Genomic DNA, 17,561 nt, shown 5'->3' with positions numbered 1-17,561 from the left:
TCTAACACAGTTTACTTTTCCCTTTTAGCAAGTTTCTCCCTTTAGTAATCAACATTGAAAGAATCATCATTGACTAATTACTTATTTGCAAAAAATCATCGTTGATTTTACTCATCATTTTAAGAGGCATAATCTCGCTGCTGTCCGGCAGAAACCAGCTAACTCCATTTTGACGCTTTTTATTTTATTTTTCCATAAATCAGTGCTATTGAACACCCATTACGTCTGTATGTTGGTAAAAAAATATTGAACCAATGAAAAGTATTAAAAAGCGCTTCTAACAAAACCAGCTAACTCCATTGGATCTTCAAACTTTCTGCTAAACCAGCTAACTCCACCAAAGGGGGGTGGAGTTAGCTGGTTTTGCTGACTCCAGGCTCCGCCCGCTAAGTTTTGACCTCCAACCTCATTGTGAGCTTGGAGGTCCATTCAAGCTGTTCTTATCAATAATGAACAAAACCTCCTAACTCCACTTTTTGTTAAGTTTTTGCCAATTCCTGAAAAATGAACATTTTGGAGTTGGAGCTGGTTTCTGCCGGACAGCGGTGATATTTTAGTGAAATACAAAAACAAAACAAAACTATACTTTGTCTCTGGTCCTTGGGTCCAATAAGGGAAGGATGTGGCTCTGTTTGGGAGTTCCATTAGCTTGGTATGTTTTCAGTCAGTCTTTGTTCGTCACGGCCCAAAGGTTCATCCACTGTTTCTTGGACCTGAAACTGAACTAAGAGCCATGGTTTTCAGCACCATTTGCGAAATATAGGCAATTTTGTATCTATTTATTTTAACCCATTAAGACCGAGAACGCATCTGTGTCATTTTAAGATTTTTTTGGCTATTCAAAAAATCCCTGGGACAACATATTTTGAGATGGGGGTCCGCACGGTCAAATACATATAATTTTGGGTGGTCCTTGACATGAAAAAAAAAAGAACCACTGATTATGGCAACGTAAGTCTTTAAAAAAACTGTTAGGATTTAGAAGGCATTTGTAGAATCTTCCAGAAGCAAAGATTTTAGTTAAAAATGTTCGCTTTAAAAAATATATATATTCAAAGATTTGCTCAGATTTTCACGATTATTCAAAAATAGCAGATCTACAAGCTCATAGCGCGGCACTCGGTGCCGCGCTATGAGCTTGTATATCTACTATTTTTGAATAGCCCCCAAAAAAATTAAAAAAAATGACACAGATGCGTTCCCGGTCTTAATAGGTTAATTTTTTTAGCGTTTCTCCCTAGAACTCCCTGGCCTCTTCAAACTGTTTGTAATAGTCCTCGTCCTGGGGATTGTCCGGGCACTTCTGCCCGTTGTTGGGCGGCCGCGCCTGGTTGTAGCGGCTCCAGTCGCCCTTGCAGACGATCCAGGGCAGGATGTCCACCTTGTAGTGCAGGTCCTGCGAGAACTCGGTGCTGATGAGGTTGGGCGTGCCGGCCCCTTTGCCCCGCGTCACCAGCTTCATGCCGTCGTCGTAGCAACAGTGCTGCGCCGCCAGCGTGGTGGACTCCAGCGTCAGCATGGAGCGGATGCAGTAGCGCGCCGTGGGCTTGTAGATCTCCAGCTTCTCCTTGGGCCCGCTGGCGTCCTTCCAGCGGAAGTGGCGGCGGGTGTGCGGGTCGTGCACGTCCGCCGTGCTGTACGCCACCTCGGTGGGGTAGGAGCACGGGCAGCCGGGCAGGTCGTTGGCCACCTTGGTCATGTACTTCTTCAGGAAGTCGCTCTTGCAGTTCATCCAGCGCTCGCAGCTGTCGGTGTCTGGAAGACATTAAGGCAAGGCAGAGAGCAGAGAGCGTCAGAAGACACGCCATAACTCCTGCATAACACCCTCTCTCTCATCTAGAGTTAGAAGACATTAAGGAGGCAGAGCAGAGAGCGTCAGAAAAAACGCCATAACTCCTGCATAACACCCTCTCTCTCTCTCATCTATGTGTTAGGAGATGAAAACAGGAAGATGAGTGGCGTGACTGAAGGTGTGTATGGGCCTGGTTGACATCTGAGCTGATTGGGAACAGACAGAGAGAAACAGACAGAAAGAGAGACAGGGAGAGACAGACAGACAGACAGACAGACAGACAGACAGACAGACAGACAGACAGACAGACAGACCTGCTGCGCTCTTTGGGCTTGTCCGGGGGACCACCAGTGGTCCTTGAGGGGGTTCCAGGTGGTCCCCAGCTAAATGATGGAGAGTTGGTAACCAAATGGACCCTTATTAGATCTTTAACTCTTGAGAGCGGGCAAGAGTTAAACATGATTTAATTAAAGAACTGCTATTTTTTTAATCAACTTTTGCCTGTTATCTCTCCTATGGTATTGAGGACAAAATCGTATCCAACGATAACAAAATATTCTACGTCTTGGGTCCTGAGAGTCTAAATCTCATCAAACGGTGGTCTGTGGCTCAAATGCCGAATAAATAATGGACCTTGATATGAAAACGGTTGAAAACCACTGCTGTTAAAGTGGTTTATGTTCCGCCGCGTTTCCATCCCCGTGCAGCAACGAGGCTACGCTCGATGAACAAGGAGCGTCGCGTGAGTTCAGCAAAAGCTGGTCTTATTACACTCTTGCCAGATGGATGGTCCACACACTCCACAGTGTGTGAGGACTGTCTCTCTGCCTGAATTAGCGATGTGTCGTTCATGATCGATTCGTTCAAAAGAACTAGTTCATTTGCCGCAAACGCGAACGAGCTCGTTCACTTTCTGAAACTGTTACGTTCACGCGCGACGTGGAAAAAAAAATGCTCCCCCGATGGTGTTTTACTTTTACACACATTATAAAACATACATTAACACATTGGGTGCCAGAGGTTTATTAAAATATTATACGTTGAGTGCCTGCATTTCTTCCATCCACTTGCGTTATACGTTTCGTGCTGTATAAGCCCCGACGCGGAAGTGCATGTAAACAAAGCGTGCGTGCGAGACGGCGGAGGGTCCCGACTAACGCCTGGAACAATAATATTTCTAACGCGATCCTCCATTGCAGCGTGATCGCCGATCGAAAACGGCTCGTTTCCACCACGTTAAAAAGAAATGGAGATATTAAGCTTTTAGTCAAGGAGATAACATTGAAAACGCCGACCGGAAGGATTTTTGACATGGAGCCAGATCCAGCCTCTTCTTCTCAGAAACTCCTTGGGTGATGTCAAAGTTTCGTTTTAGCGCCCCACGTGGCCCACATGTATAAAAATAGAATTGGGTCAAAAACGGTCCGGACCGTTTTCGGCACTTCTCGTTTGGATCCTCAAAAACGGTCCGGACCGTTTTTGGCATTCAATGTGTTAACCACTTTAGCCCTATTTTATACCTAGGCTATTTGAAAATAGCAGATCTACAAGCTCACAACGCGTCGCATCGCGACGCGTTGTGAGCTTGTAGATCGGCTATTTTCAAATATGTTTGCCTCTTTTACTTTTGGTACTTTAAGTATATTTTGATGCCAATACTTTTGTACTTTTACTCAAGTAAATTTCGAACGCTAGAAAATAGCTCTACTGAGCGAGAACGTGAACGAATCATTTGAACGAATCTTTGCCGTGAACGTGAACGAAACCGTTCGTTCACTGAAATGAACTTTTTTTTCCCACCATTATAGCCTGAATGACTGATGGTCCAGGGTGACAAATGACCCCCATAGCAGGAACAGAGTAATGAGAGGGTTCTTACCGACACCAAAGAGCTCGGTGGCGTTGAACTCGTCCGTTCCAGCCAGCAGGCTCACTTCAGTGGCTGCTGTCTTGAAGGCGTCTTCAATCCCTGTGGAAAAGCATGGAGAGTGGTGATTGATCCAGCAAAAGATGAAATTAGTCAAGACACTGGTAAAAGGCACGTATACTGTATGCGTACCTACAACTGGGGCTGGGCAATATGGACAAAATCAAATATCACAATGTTTTTGACCAAATACCCCGATATAAAGTGGTGGAAAAAGTACTCAAATTCTTTACTTACGACCTCTGTCACATGGTACTAATGTTTGTGTCCAGAATCACTACGCTGCGGCAGCCTACTCACGCACAAAATATATGACACAAAAAATAGTACCATGTGACAGAGGGGTTGAAATTGAACGAAACCTGCTCTATATGGTAGAAATAGGTCAACAATACAAATGACGCTAGTTTTTTAAATTAACGTATTTTTAATGAGCGGCCCCCACCAAATCTACTAATCTACCGGAACTACTTCATATTCATCAGAACCGGACCATAACTCTGACCACGGGACTCGGGCAATCAATTAATACCTTTGCAACCACTACATTAATGGTAGGTATTTCCTACAGAAAATACTCAAAAAATCTGAACTTAAGTAAAAGTATCAATACTGCAATGTAGAAGTACTCTGTACAAAAGTATTGGCATCAAAATATACCTAAAGTACCAAAAGTAAAAGTACTCATTATACAGAATGTCCCGTTTGAAGATTTCAATTGTATAAAAATCATTTGAAAATAGCCTATTTTCAAATGGCCGAAATGTATTGGTTAATGTATGTGAGTAAAAGTACAATGTTTGCCTCTGAGCTGTATGTGGAGTAGAAGTAAAAGTACTGAAAATTGGAAATGTTCAAGTAAAGTACAAATATCAAATTGTTATACTTAAGTAAATGTACTTAGTTACTTTTACACCACTGTTCAAGTAAGTGTGTCCATGTTCCCTTTACCTGGACAGTTGGGCATGTCACAGGTACGTGACTCTGTGGCAGTGCAGGCATAACCACAGGACCTGGTTCTCTTCTGGTTCCCGTTCCCACAGCTGACACTGCATGCCGACCAGTTACTCCAATCCCCTTCCCCATCGATGTAATCTGAAGAGATGGAGAACAGATAGGAAGAAATGAAGAGACTCTCTCCTCTGATAATTCTTTTTTGCTTTCCAAACTTACTGTGGCAAGGAACACCAATAGACAAGTCAACGTATTCATAGTGGAAAATAGCTGATCTACAAGCTCCCAATGCATCACATCACAGTGAACTGGAAGCTTGTAGATCTGCTATTTTCGTTGTTTTTGAAAGTTTGTGGAAAAAACATTAGATGATAAAAGAAATACATAATAATAATTTAAAGTTTCCCCTATATTGAAACTTTGCCCAAAATAGGGACCATGTGTGGTTGTCACAAAATCCGAAGGCACACCTGGCCTTGTATCCCGGCAGACCAGTGTGCCTCGGCACACCGTTTGGGGACCACAGGTGTAAAGACCTGAGGTTCCGATTCTACAAATGTCTTCTAAATCCTAACAGCTTTCTGAAAAACTATTGTTGCTATATCAGTGTTGCTCAAACTTTTTCATGTCAAAATTATATGTATTTGGCCGCGGAACCCCATCTCAAAATATGTTGTTGCAGGGACCCCCCAGAAGCGAGGATTTGAGTTACAAACGTTGTTGTTTGAATATATATATTCAAAGATTTGCAAAAAAAAATGCAAATACAAGCTCATAGCGCGGCACTCTGTGCCGCGCTATGAGCTTGTATATCTGCTATTTTTTTAAAAATCTCATAGATGTAGATCTGCTATTTTTGCATAGCCAAAGCCATATAAAATATGGATAAAGTGGTTACACAGATGCGTTTCCCGATTTGAATGGGTTAAGGCTGTTTGCAGGCAGGCTAAAAGTTACCTTCCACATTAAACCAGATACCAGATAAAAGTCTGTGCACAACAGAATGCACTGTACTGTACATACACACCGAAACTAAGACCAAACAAGAGTAAAAGGCCTCGCTCCGGTCCGTTGGTGAAAGATGTCAACGTTTATCCGCGGTGGAATTGATGGATCCAAGTTTGAGGCCCAGCTTGCGGTATGAGTACGGTATTTCCTGAGCGCCTGCATGGAGCTCAGAGAAAACACTGAACTCGGTAGATATTACCTTGACTTTGTCATCGTAAAGGTGCATTAACACCGGATGCGACACAATTGACGAAATCAACGTAAATATGAGACATCGAGCGATGTAACAAATGGCCGCCTACAGGCAGCTACAGGCAGCGCGTCTGTGGATTCGTCTATAAGGCAGATTGAATCTGCCATTGCACAAAAAAAAGCCCTCTGCAGTGATATTAGTCTGGCCATACCAGGCTAATAAGCAGACACAACAAATATCGCTTCAAGCTAAAATGTCAAGTCCAGTGCGAGTGCAAAAGAGTGGCGCTCTTCGCACGAGTGACGCGGTTATTTGTATCATGTTCAGTGAGAGAATAAAAGCCCCGCCACCAGTGTCCCCTAGAGCCCACGCTGCTCCTGTGACCTAAGAGGTTTCAACCGATCCGACTGACCTATTGCGCTCATAGATCTTCTCTCTCTCTCTCTCTCTCTCTCTCTCTCTCTCTCTCTCTCTCTCTCTCTCTCTCTCTCTCTCTCTCTCTCTCTCTCTCTCTCTCTCTCTCTCTCTCTCTCTCTCTCTCTCTCTCTCTCTCTCTCTCTCTCTCTCTCTCTCTCTCTCTCTCTCTCTCGTCTAGAGGGGCTAGAATTGATGGCATAGGGAGCATTTGGCAGATTACAGTTCCCTTATATTGCAAGAACTGCGAGACTGAAATTCTACCCACTGCTACAGATTTGTACAAAGCCTGCTCAAAGGATAACGGCACACTGCCAACAGACTTGTTCAATAGGTCTATCCGTTGTTCATGTACTTTAAAATGGGACCTGAAGGTAAGAAATCCTATTTAACTCTAATCACCGTTCGGCAGATCAACTGTAATGGATATACATGGAAACAGCTACAGTGGGGCGTGTGATCAATCCAGGCTTAAGATCCCCCTTCAAATCTTGAAAGCAATTGACCCCATCAATGAGCAGAATAAATGACAACAAGTTGACGTGCACGCGCGCGCACACACACACACACACACACACACACACGCACACGCACACGCACACACGCACACACCAACATCTGCCCCTCATTATGAGCATTTTATATGAATGCGAGGCCAGATAGCGATCTAGCTCCACCTCTTCAACCCTCTATTACATCCAGTATTAAGGCCAAAGAGCTGTTGGCAACTCATCCAAGCATAGCAAGACAAGGAGCAACTTGCCGTTAGCTAACATGTCGCACACGGACGCAATTGAGCGAACGCCACACGTTTTGATTGACAGTTCCACACCGCCCAGCGTGCATTTTTGACTATTATAACAGTTTTCAAAACCATGAGAAAAACAGGGATAAAATATGTTCTGGTCCACGTGGTGTGGCGTGAAAACCTAGATGAGCTGGAGTTCACCGTAGCGATAAGCCAAATGTACTAAACGTGGTCAACGGTTTTGACGAGAAGCAGTCGACGAAAGCTCATTCCTTAGCAAGCCATAAGCGGAGTGGATGAAATTGCCCATACATTCCTGTTCCAACCATGTTGGTTTGGGCATGCTGCAACACGGAGAGAGGATGGATACTGTACGAGAACGGAGTGTGAATTCTTCCGTAGCAGATTTATCTGTGGGGTTCCTTTTTTCTGGAGAGGGCTGTGAGAATGGGTACGGCTAGCCCCATCGCTAGCTCTCCTGGCCCCATTCCTGCTGTGGGAGACTTTGATGTCGGGAGGCGTTTAAACTGTGTCACATAGCCAGCGCCGCACCGCAGAGGAATCCGTCTCATAAAAGAGTGTTAAAGGCTTCAATCAAGGGCTCCCAGAGGCCGGGCTGGAATGACTGTACTTATTATGGTGACAGCTTGAATCAGCAAATCTGCAAATTACAGATTCCACATCAAACTATGCCCCATCTGTGGCAATGCTGTCCACCAGCGTTCAAATGAGAGCCCCTGGATCCACAGTAAATAGTATGTGACTTGCAGTGTGCTGTACACTCATTTCCGGTAAAAAAAAAGAAAAAAGAAAGACTAGAAAAGAAGTTACGCACGCAAACAGGGCACAAATACAGTACTCAGTACCAAGGTGAAAAAAGTACTCAAATTCTTTACTTAAGTAAAAGTACCAATACTGCAATATAGAAATACTCTGTTACAAGTAAAAGTCCATAATCAAAAAATGTACTTGAGTAAAAGTACAAAAGTATTGGCATCAAAATGTACTTGAAGTACCAAAAGCAAAAGTACTAAAATATTAGAAAATAGCAGATCTGCTATTTTCGACGCGTTGTGAGCTTGCAGATCTGCTGTTTTCAATTAGCCTTGGTATAAAATAGGGCTAAAGTGTTGAATGTACGCTTCATAATATCATAATTTATATCTGAAAAGTAACTAGTAACTAAAGTTTTCAAATAATTGCAGTGGAGTAAAAGTACAATATTTTGCCTCTTGAGATAGTGGAGTAGAAGTAAAAGTATTGGAAATTGGAAATACTCAAGTCAAGTACAAATACCTCAAAATTGTACTTAAGTACTAGTACTTCAGTAAATGTACTTAGTTACTTTCCACCACTGGTACTCAGTACACACACACACACACACTCCCATTGAACACTCACCATACTCTGTCTGAGCCTTGCTGCCTCCTCCCGTTCCTCCTCCTCTCCTATCCCAGTCTCCAAGCGGCCGGAGGAAGTTGCTGTCCTCGGACTTGGTCCCGAAGGCCGCCTGGTCCTGGTCCTCCTGCTGCGTCCGGTGAGGCGTGGAGGCCGAAGAGGAGGAGGAGGAGGCGGAGGAGGCCGAAGAGGCGGAGGAGGAGTGCGGCCACCAGTTTCTCCAGTTGGTGGCGGCCCAGTTAGGCTTGTTCTCCTTATGGAGGCCCTTCTCCGGCTCGGAGCCCTCCAGGCCGTCCACCACCTCGATAGTCACCTTGGGTTCAAGAAAGGAACGGAGAGAGAGAAGTCCACAATCCACGGTTAACACAGGAGAAGAGATGCTTCTATACTAGTGGTTCTCAAACTTTTTTTTGTGCCCGCGGATCCCCACCTGAAAATATGCTGTGTCAGGGACCCCCCAGAAGCAAAGATTTGAGTTCAACATTTTCGCCTTTTAAAATAATTATTTAAAGATTTGCACACATTTTTGAGATTTTTCAAAAATAGCAGATATCCAAGCTCATATCGCGGCACAGAGTGCCGCGCTATGAGCTTGTAGATCAGCTATTTTTGAAAGTATAAAATATGGATAAAGTGGTTAAAATGATTGTGACGCTTAATGAACTCATTTTGCTGGGGACCCCCTGGTAGGTACCCCCCCCAGGGAACCCTGGGGGTTCTCAAAGGACCCCACTTTGAGAACCAATGTTCTATGCAGTATAATTTGGACATAAATGCTTCTGGGTACTGAGCTGCTGTTGGGAACTATAGGGCTGTCTTTGACTAAAGACATTTAGTCTACTAAAACAGTCATAGGAATTCGTTTTTTTTTTAATCGATAAATCTGTAGAATTGTGTTTGGTGCACACGCACGCTCGCACGCTCGCACGCACGCACGCACGCACACACGCATTGTGAGCTTGTAGATCTGCTATTTTCAAAAGATTTTTATACATTTGAAAACTTCATTCTGCATAATGAGCACTTTCTACTTTTGGTACTTTAAGTACATTTTGATACCAATACTTTTGTACTTTTACTCAAGTACATTTTGAATTCCGGACTTTTACTTGCAACAGTATTATTTCTACATTGCAGTATTGATACTTTTACTTAAGTTTAACATTTGAGTACTTTTCCCACCACTGGTGTGTGCACGGCACGCTAGGGATGTGCATGTGTGTGTGTGTGTGTGTGTGTGTGTGTGTGTGTGTGTGTGTGTGTGTGTGTGTGTGTGTGTGTGTGTGTGTGTGTGTGTGTGTGTGTGTGTGTGTGCGCGTGTGTCCACTTCTCTTCAAGACATGGCTGCTCAAGCACGTAGGGACAGGAAGAGCAAACAGGAAGGGTCAGAATAGCTTGGTGCACATCGCTACCCCCTTTCTCTCTCTCCCTCCCACCCTCCCTTCCTCCCTCCTTCTCTCTCTCCATCCCCCTTCACACTCTCCCACTCGGAGCGTTAGCTCAAGATAGACGCTGAGGTCAAATCTCACGTCCATCATTATGACAGCTGAAAGGCAGACACTAACCACCAATGCCTCACTAGCTAACCCAATGTGCAGGAAGAGACCGACGTGCAGCTTATGTAAATGTGTGGCAAGCCCTCCTTCGCCCATAAGTCCCTTAGTGTGCAGATGGCGGAGTGTAACCGCTGCCATGTTTAAATCATTCCCCTGTTTAACCCTTTGAGACCGGGGAACGCGTCTGTGAGTCATTTCTAGATTCCTTTGGCTGTTAAAAAAAATAGCAGATATACAAGCTCTTAGCGCTACAAGCTTGTAGATCTGCTATTTTTGAAAAATCGTGAAAATCTGTGCAAATCTTTGAATATATACATTTTTAAAGCAAAATATTTTAACTCCGTTACAACTTCTGGGGGGTCCCTGGAACAAAACATTTTGATATGGGAGTCCACGGCCAAATACGTATCATTTTTGATAACCATTGATATTATAGATATACATTTTTTTCCCTAAAAACTAGGATTTAGAAGACATTTGTAGAATCCCCCCAGAAGCAAAGATTTGAGTTACAAATGTTCGCTTTAAAAAATTACATATTAAAAGATTTTCCACGATTTTTCCCAAAAATAGCAGATCTACAAGCTCATGGCGCGGCACAGAGTGCAATTTTTTTAATAGCCAAAGAAATCTAAAAATGACACAGATGCGTTCCCGGTCTTAATGGGTTAATCCAGCGAGGGGGTCTTTTACCATTTCTGAGAGCATCTCTCTGCTAAATCCGAGAGCACGGACAAAGTGAATTAACATCTCAAGATGTGGGAAGAGAGAGCTAGGGCAAGCAATTGAGCAAGAGAGTGAGGGTCTGGGTGGAGGGTGGAGGGTGGTGGTGGTGGAGTGGGGGGGGGGGGACCTCTTTGATCCTGGGATTCATCTGGCTTTCATGGTCTGGAGGAGGCTGAGCAGCCCTTTGAACTTAGTGTTTAGGTGGAGAGAGAGAGCCAGGGAGGTGGGAGGGTGGCTGTGCAACAGAGTGGAGGTCCCCCCCCCCCCCTCATCTGTGAGGCACATGTGTTATAGGACAGGAGGAGGATGGGGTGGGGGGGATATTGGCAAACAGGGGGGGGGGGTCAGAAAGTGTCACCCTCTCCTCTGGGGCAGAGGGTGTCCCCCTTGTAGTGGAATGATCAATTAATTGGTCGGTTTGGTCTCAAGCCGACCAAGACTTTGTTAGTTAAGTGGTACATTTTTATGTTCTGTTCCCATGCTGAATTAATTATTTCTTGAAATATTATGAGAGAGCGCGCACGCACACACACACACACACACACACACACACACACACACACACACACACACACACACACACACACACACACACAGTTGAGTTGGCTACTGTACCTGTATGTTTGGATTCTGTCCATTGATGTCAGCTTTGGAGAAGTCGGGGAAGTTGTGCAGGTCTAGGAGGAAGGCTCCGGGCCCATCGCGCTGCAGGCTGCCCCCAGCACCCTGGCTCCAGGGCAGGGTGCCACCAGGCCGGTGGGCCGACCGATGCTCTGGACCGGACCGTCGGTCCTCGGGAGCCAGCTGGGCAGACGAGCTGCTTTTTACATTTATATTGTTCTGTTAAGGCAGAAAAAGAAGGAGGTATGTTACTAATAAATATCATTATTTTAAAGCAGTGGTTCTCAACCGGTGGTCCGGGGACCACCAGTGGTCCTTAAGGGGGTTCCAGGTGGTCCCCAGCTAAATGATGGAGAGTTGGTAACCAAATGGACCCTTATAGATCTTTAACTCTTGTGAGTGTAAAATGAAACTTTTCATTTTACGCTCTCAAGAGTTACATTATTGTTAAACATCTGCATTTCTTAATTAAAGAATAATTAAAGTTTTTAGGGGAAATGCGTTTATGATTCGGGGTAGACGTCTTAATGAAAAAGTAAAGCATAAACAAACCGAAAGAGCAATTGAATGAGGGTCAGTTTGTGTAAAAGTGGATGACATGAACTTACAACTTAAAAGTAGTTTTACGCAAGTGTTTTCTTTCCATCTCTTTTCTTTTCCACTTTCCTGAAAACGGGAGCGTGTACAACAAAGAATTTCACTAACTTAAAAAAATAAAAAATAAAAAATACACCTGTAAAGCTGTGTTGTGACAATAAAGATGAAGTTATTCCAGTTTCCTCATCATGGATAACAATGTTTCTGATAAGCATCTCCTCCTCACAGAATTTGGTTAAATAGTTATTAACTATGCTGGTCAGTATGTCGTCCCTCCAAAGTCTAGCAGCTCAGCAACATCAGACTGACATCTCATGCTGACATGGGGTTCATGTGGCAATGACCTTCTCCATATATCCTGTGGACAGTCTTGTCAAACGTCCCAAAACACAGCAAGACAAGAGGCACTGAAACACCTACACTAGGTCAATGTAAACGCAGGACAAACAACCAGACTTCAGACATTTGCTGCCGTCTGCTTCCTCCAAACCATAAACCCACTAAAGGCCTATACTCAGGGCCTGTATGTCACATAGCTTTAAAAAAAAAATGTTTGCTCCATTTTTAACCAACAGAAACTTCTACTTCTTTACCATAGTATTATGCAGTGGACATATATAGCATGTTATGGTTCTTCTTGCACTGGTTGGAAGAAAAGAGCTATGTCAGCCCTGATGTGTTCCGTTCATGTCCATTGCACGGGGCTATACACAGAAACCTGAGCAAACATTGCAAAATAATTGCTTCTCCCTTCTGGTAGACAGAAAAACACTCCCGTCCGTCTGACAAGGGGGTTGTAAATACGTCCCAAAAGGACGTCTGAGGCATATGTCCCCTGTCACATATGCACAGAAGGAGCAATTACTCCTACAATTGGACAGACAGCTATAAGTAGCCGGCAATCATCCATTCTGGGGTGGCAGAAAATAAAGATCAAAGACGGCCATCAATCTTGCGCCTTGTTTTGCTTTTTTTCATCTCCCGTTTCTCTCTCCCCAGTGTTTTTGTGGCCGGGGCAGAGAGGCCTGAGAATATGGCAGCGCTAGCTAGCAGTACCGTTGCGGTGGGCCGGTCACAGACAAAGTGTCAGCTCAGTCACATTGTGGTGGACGTTAAAAAGCCCCCAGCGGAGCTGTTTGTGTCCGGGGCCACGGTGCACTCTGGGACACTATGGGAAGCTGTAAATAGTGCTATACGGTGCGGAGTGAAAGGAGTATACAGTATAAATGTACAACCACAGGACTAGGCCTGATAACAGACACGCACAAACAGACAGCGGTGGAAAAACTACTCAAATGTTTTACTTAAGTAAAAGTATCAATACTGCAATGTAGAAATACTCTGTTACAAGTAAAAGGCCTCTGTTCAAAATGTTACTTGAGTAAAAGTACAAAAGTATTGGCATCAAAATATACTTAAAGTACCAAAAGTAAAAGTATTTAAATGTTTGAAAATAGCAGATCTACAAGCTCGTAGATCGGCTATTTCACTACTGATAACAGACAGGCACAAACAGACTGCATATCCCTTTCATTGTGAGTGAAGCCAGGCTTACTTTATGATGTACCTCAAAACTTATGAATATGAATTGATCTTTTTAGTGGCTGTATAACTATATAATTATATATCTATAATTGCCCTTAATCATGACCAAAGGTCACAATAAATGAGTTCAATATGTCAACATTTTTGAGTGCACCCAAATAAAATAAAAAATGTCGTACACCTCATAAGATAAACAAAATCATAAAATGAGCGGACGAGAGAGTGATTTAAACTTTCTGGGAATTAAGATTCCAATTACTACCACAAGGAATGTTCTGTATTGACCGAGACCAAACGAATTATGGCTCAGAGATAAACAGGATATGGAACATTCGTTCGTTTGGACACGGTCATTTCAACCCAAAAGCATAGTTTTTGGGCTGAAGCACTAGCCTCCCTGTAAATCACGTTGAACCTCAGCCATGTGAACATGGCTCTTGGGGCTTGAGGTGTCCATGCGATAAGTCAACCCTCCAGTCCCCAGACGTCAGAAGTCGGTCATCAGCTGTGACTAAAGTATGATCAGGCAGGCCTGTTTCCCCTAAAACATAATCCCTCCACCACCCAGCTCTCATTCAAAGAAATACATCACTTAGGCCAATAGAAATGTTAACCACTTGAACCCTAGCAACGGACCATTTTCTGTTGTTGCTGGTAATGCCTCTTCTTCAGCCCAGCTCCACAAGAAGGGTCCATTCTAGGTCCTTCATTATTTTCCATTTACATGTTACCCCTAGTTCATAACATACATAAGCAACTAAGCATAATATTTATTTCCATTGCTATGCAGATGATTCTCAACTCAGTTGAATCAATGACTCGGCTCAAATCCTCTGACCCCAGTGGCTTAGCATTCCTAAAAGGACAACAACACCCATTTTCAAACTATCTTCATATAATTGGTCCTCACTAATGCTCATGGTAATATGGTAAAAAAAAAATCTACTCGGTCTGTGTCTCATAGGAGGGATGTGGGCAGTTCAGAAACCCGCCTACATTAGACATCATCGTTAGGCCGTTTTCTTTATTTCAAACAATATTTCACTTTTTTTTGTTAACGCGAGAACAATGGCTTTCATTATAGCACGCTAACTTTCCAGGGACAGAAAGTCCTGTAGTTTCTATTAGCTTGGATTCGCCATCAATGATGTCACTGGTAGGCAGTATTCTAAACTGTCCAAAGCCCTCCTCTGAGATACAGACGAGTAGACAAAAATGGTCACTTTTAGAATAGATTTTAAGATTTTATTATTAACTAAATGTTAAGTCTGTTGCACAGCCACAGCATTTTGTTTTAAAAAAAGCCTTTATTCTGTCATGGCTTGCTTGGCAAAGTTAAAAACGCAGGTGACCAACGCGTTTCGGCTCAGAGGCCTTCATCAGGATCCACTGTCTTTCATTCATTGTACAAGCCCGTTGTAACTTTGTTAAGAAAAGTGCTATATGAATGAAGTTTATTCTTATTATAGCATAGTGAACATTCAGCAAAAATAGCTACAATATCTACAAGCTCCCAATGTGTCTGTCGCATTGTGAGGCCTGCCCAACGACACCTACACCACCCACTAGGTCAACAAAATCCTTTTCATTTCAGACATTAAAACCAAATAACCCATCCATTAGTTTGCAAATGGATGATTATTTGCGCAGGGGAGCCTCAGCATGGCTCCGTTCCAAAAAAGGAGCCATGAGGCACACATGATGGAACCTCATGTAGGATAAGCTTTGAGCTTCAGCCTATGCCTTTTTGATCAATCAACATGAACTATTGGATTATAGTGTGGTACGTTTTGTGTAATTGTGGGTGTGGATCAAAATAAACTAAATTAAAATCATGTGTCACAATGTATAATTACAGATAGAAGATATAAACTCCCATTGTCTTTTCATATTGATTCAGAGGCGTAAAATAATGTATACAAGCCGTGCGTCATGTTTCAACTTAGGTGATGGTAATGGAATGGCCTTCTGGGCCTGAAAGAAATTCAGGGGAAACACAGTAAATAGGTAGCTAACCAAAAAAAAACGTAAACTGGCTCTCATCCTTGAGAGCTGGCAGATGGCCATTGCATTGGTTTTCAGTGATGGGATTGATGAATAGATGACTTAGTGCTTGCCAGTTCTCTCTCTCTCTATGTGTGTGTGTGTGTGTGTGTGTGTGTGTGTGTGTATGTGTGTGTGTGTGTGTGTGTGTGTGTGTGTGTGTGTGTGTGTGTGTGTGTGTGTGTGTGTGTGTGTGTGTGTGTGTGTGTGTGTTGCAGCTGTTGGCCCGAAGGAGCATGTAATGTACCATGTGCCTCCTCTGATCTACATACAGTAGAGTTGTCAGCTGCTTCATTTCACCTGACAGCGAGATGTTTCACCAGTAAAGCATAACGTGCACACACACTGCCAATTGTGTTCGCTGGAGTGCCTGGCAGTGTTGATTTCGTCGACTAAAACTATGACGAAAGATGTTCGTCGACTACCTTTTTTCACTGACAAAAATGATATAAAAACGAAATAAAAACTAAGCTATGATGACTAAAACAAATAATAAATATATTGTCAATTTCGTCAACAAATAAAAACTAGACTAAATGAAGAAGAGATCCAGAAGAACTAAAAGACAAGTCGTTTGGTTGCGCTCAGGTGTTGCGCTCTGAAAATAGCAGATCTACAAGCGCTACAGCGCGACGTGTTGTGAGCTTGTAGATCTGCTATTTTCAGCATGCAACCAAGTGTAAAATCAGCCATTACGACGCCATCAAGGCACCGCCAAAATACATTTTAGTCGACTAAATCAACTGTCGACTATAATCTTATGATATTTAGTCGACTAAATCAACTGTCGACTATAATCTTATGATATTTAGTCGACTAAAATATGACTAAAACTAAATGGAATTTGATTCAAAAGACTGACTAAAACGGAATAAAAATTTGCTGTCAAAATCAACACTTGTGCCTGGCCATAACGGAGGCACCGGACCTACACAACTGGGAGTGCTTTACCTCTATGACACCAAGGCAGGTTTTTTTATGCAATATCACAAAGGGATACTTGCAGAAGCTTGTGCCAAATGGAATGATGTTCCTCTAGGGGTTTGGCAAAGACTTATCCTAATCTCAAAACGTGTGTCATTTACTTCATCCAAACCGTTTTGAATATTGCAAAATAGTGCTCAGGAAATTATACTAGTCTACTGACAATTTGATCATTTTAACGGACTGACAAAGCTAAGTTTATTGTCCTATTAAGATCAACTTCGATAAACTCACGTCACTGTCACCATCTCACTTTTATGACAATAAGTGCGATTCACTTATCATTCAATTAGTAGACGTGCTCTGCTAACAAGTAACTTAATGTCCACATGATGAGATATTTTGACAAAACCTACCACTGGAAATATTAATATACAGGACAATGTAAGTTTAGGGTCATTTCAGGACCTTGGACAGTTTCTGTGTGTGAAGTCACCAATAAGTTGCTGGTTTGAGAAATGTACATAACCATTATATTTTCACCCCATTCGGATGCTATCGATGCATCGAATGGGACATTATCGCGTTTTATCAGACCATTGAATGGGCGAGTAGGGCGACATACTGACCTACCCGCGATTTATCAGACCATTCATTGGGTGTTATCAGGACCTACTGACCTACCGACGGAGATGACTTAAAAAAAATAGTTTTGGTTTCGGAGTCTCAAGCGAACTGGAGCCACGTGAGGAACCACCGAGCGAGCTAAGGCGAGCGAGTTGCCGTCCCGAACGTTGCGACGTTCGCTTGTGCCTACTCAGCACCGTCCGAGTTATACACCGATATAGGCACAGAATTGTAAACCATGTTGTGGGGACTGCTCTGCCTCCGAGTAGGTCCGTAGCTCCTGATAACACCCAATGAATGGTCTGATAAATCGCGGGTAGGTCAGTATGTCGCCTACTTCGCCCATTCAATGGTCTGATAAAACGTGATAATGTCCCATTCAATGCAGTGATAGCACTCGAAGCCATATGAAATCTGAATCTGGCTTGTGGCATTTATTGCGTCCTGTTCCGCCTCCCAATGCTATCTTTCGCTGTTCACTGTTAGGC

General features: G+C 43.3%; 1 protein-coding gene across 1 annotated transcript in view; it reads right to left on the bottom strand.

Annotated features, from left to right (window-relative positions):
• Positions 1-1,174: 1,174 nt before the first annotated feature.
• Positions 1,175-17,561, bottom strand: part of ism1 (isthmin 1) — a 29,211-nt gene continuing 12,824 nt past the window's right edge. The window contains exons 2-6 of the mRNA XM_080450416.1: positions 11,332-11,556; positions 8,438-8,747; positions 4,671-4,814; positions 3,672-3,761; positions 1,175-1,755 (exon numbers count right to left, since the gene is read on the bottom strand). Coding sequence (XP_080306542.1) covers positions 1,238-1,755; positions 3,672-3,761; positions 4,671-4,814; positions 8,438-8,747; positions 11,332-11,556 — 1,287 coding nt within the window. The 3' untranslated portion in view covers positions 1,175-1,237. The remainder of the gene's footprint in view (positions 1,756-3,671; positions 3,762-4,670; positions 4,815-8,437; positions 8,748-11,331; positions 11,557-17,561) is intronic.

This window comes from Gymnoscopelus braueri (assembly GCF_963280865.1).
Source record: "Gymnoscopelus braueri genome assembly, chromosome: 14".
NCBI classification, from domain to species: domain Eukaryota; kingdom Metazoa; phylum Chordata; class Actinopteri; order Myctophiformes; family Myctophidae; genus Gymnoscopelus; species Gymnoscopelus braueri.
The sequence above is the reverse complement of the archived record's forward strand: the minus strand, read 5'-3'. Positions and strand labels throughout refer to the sequence as shown.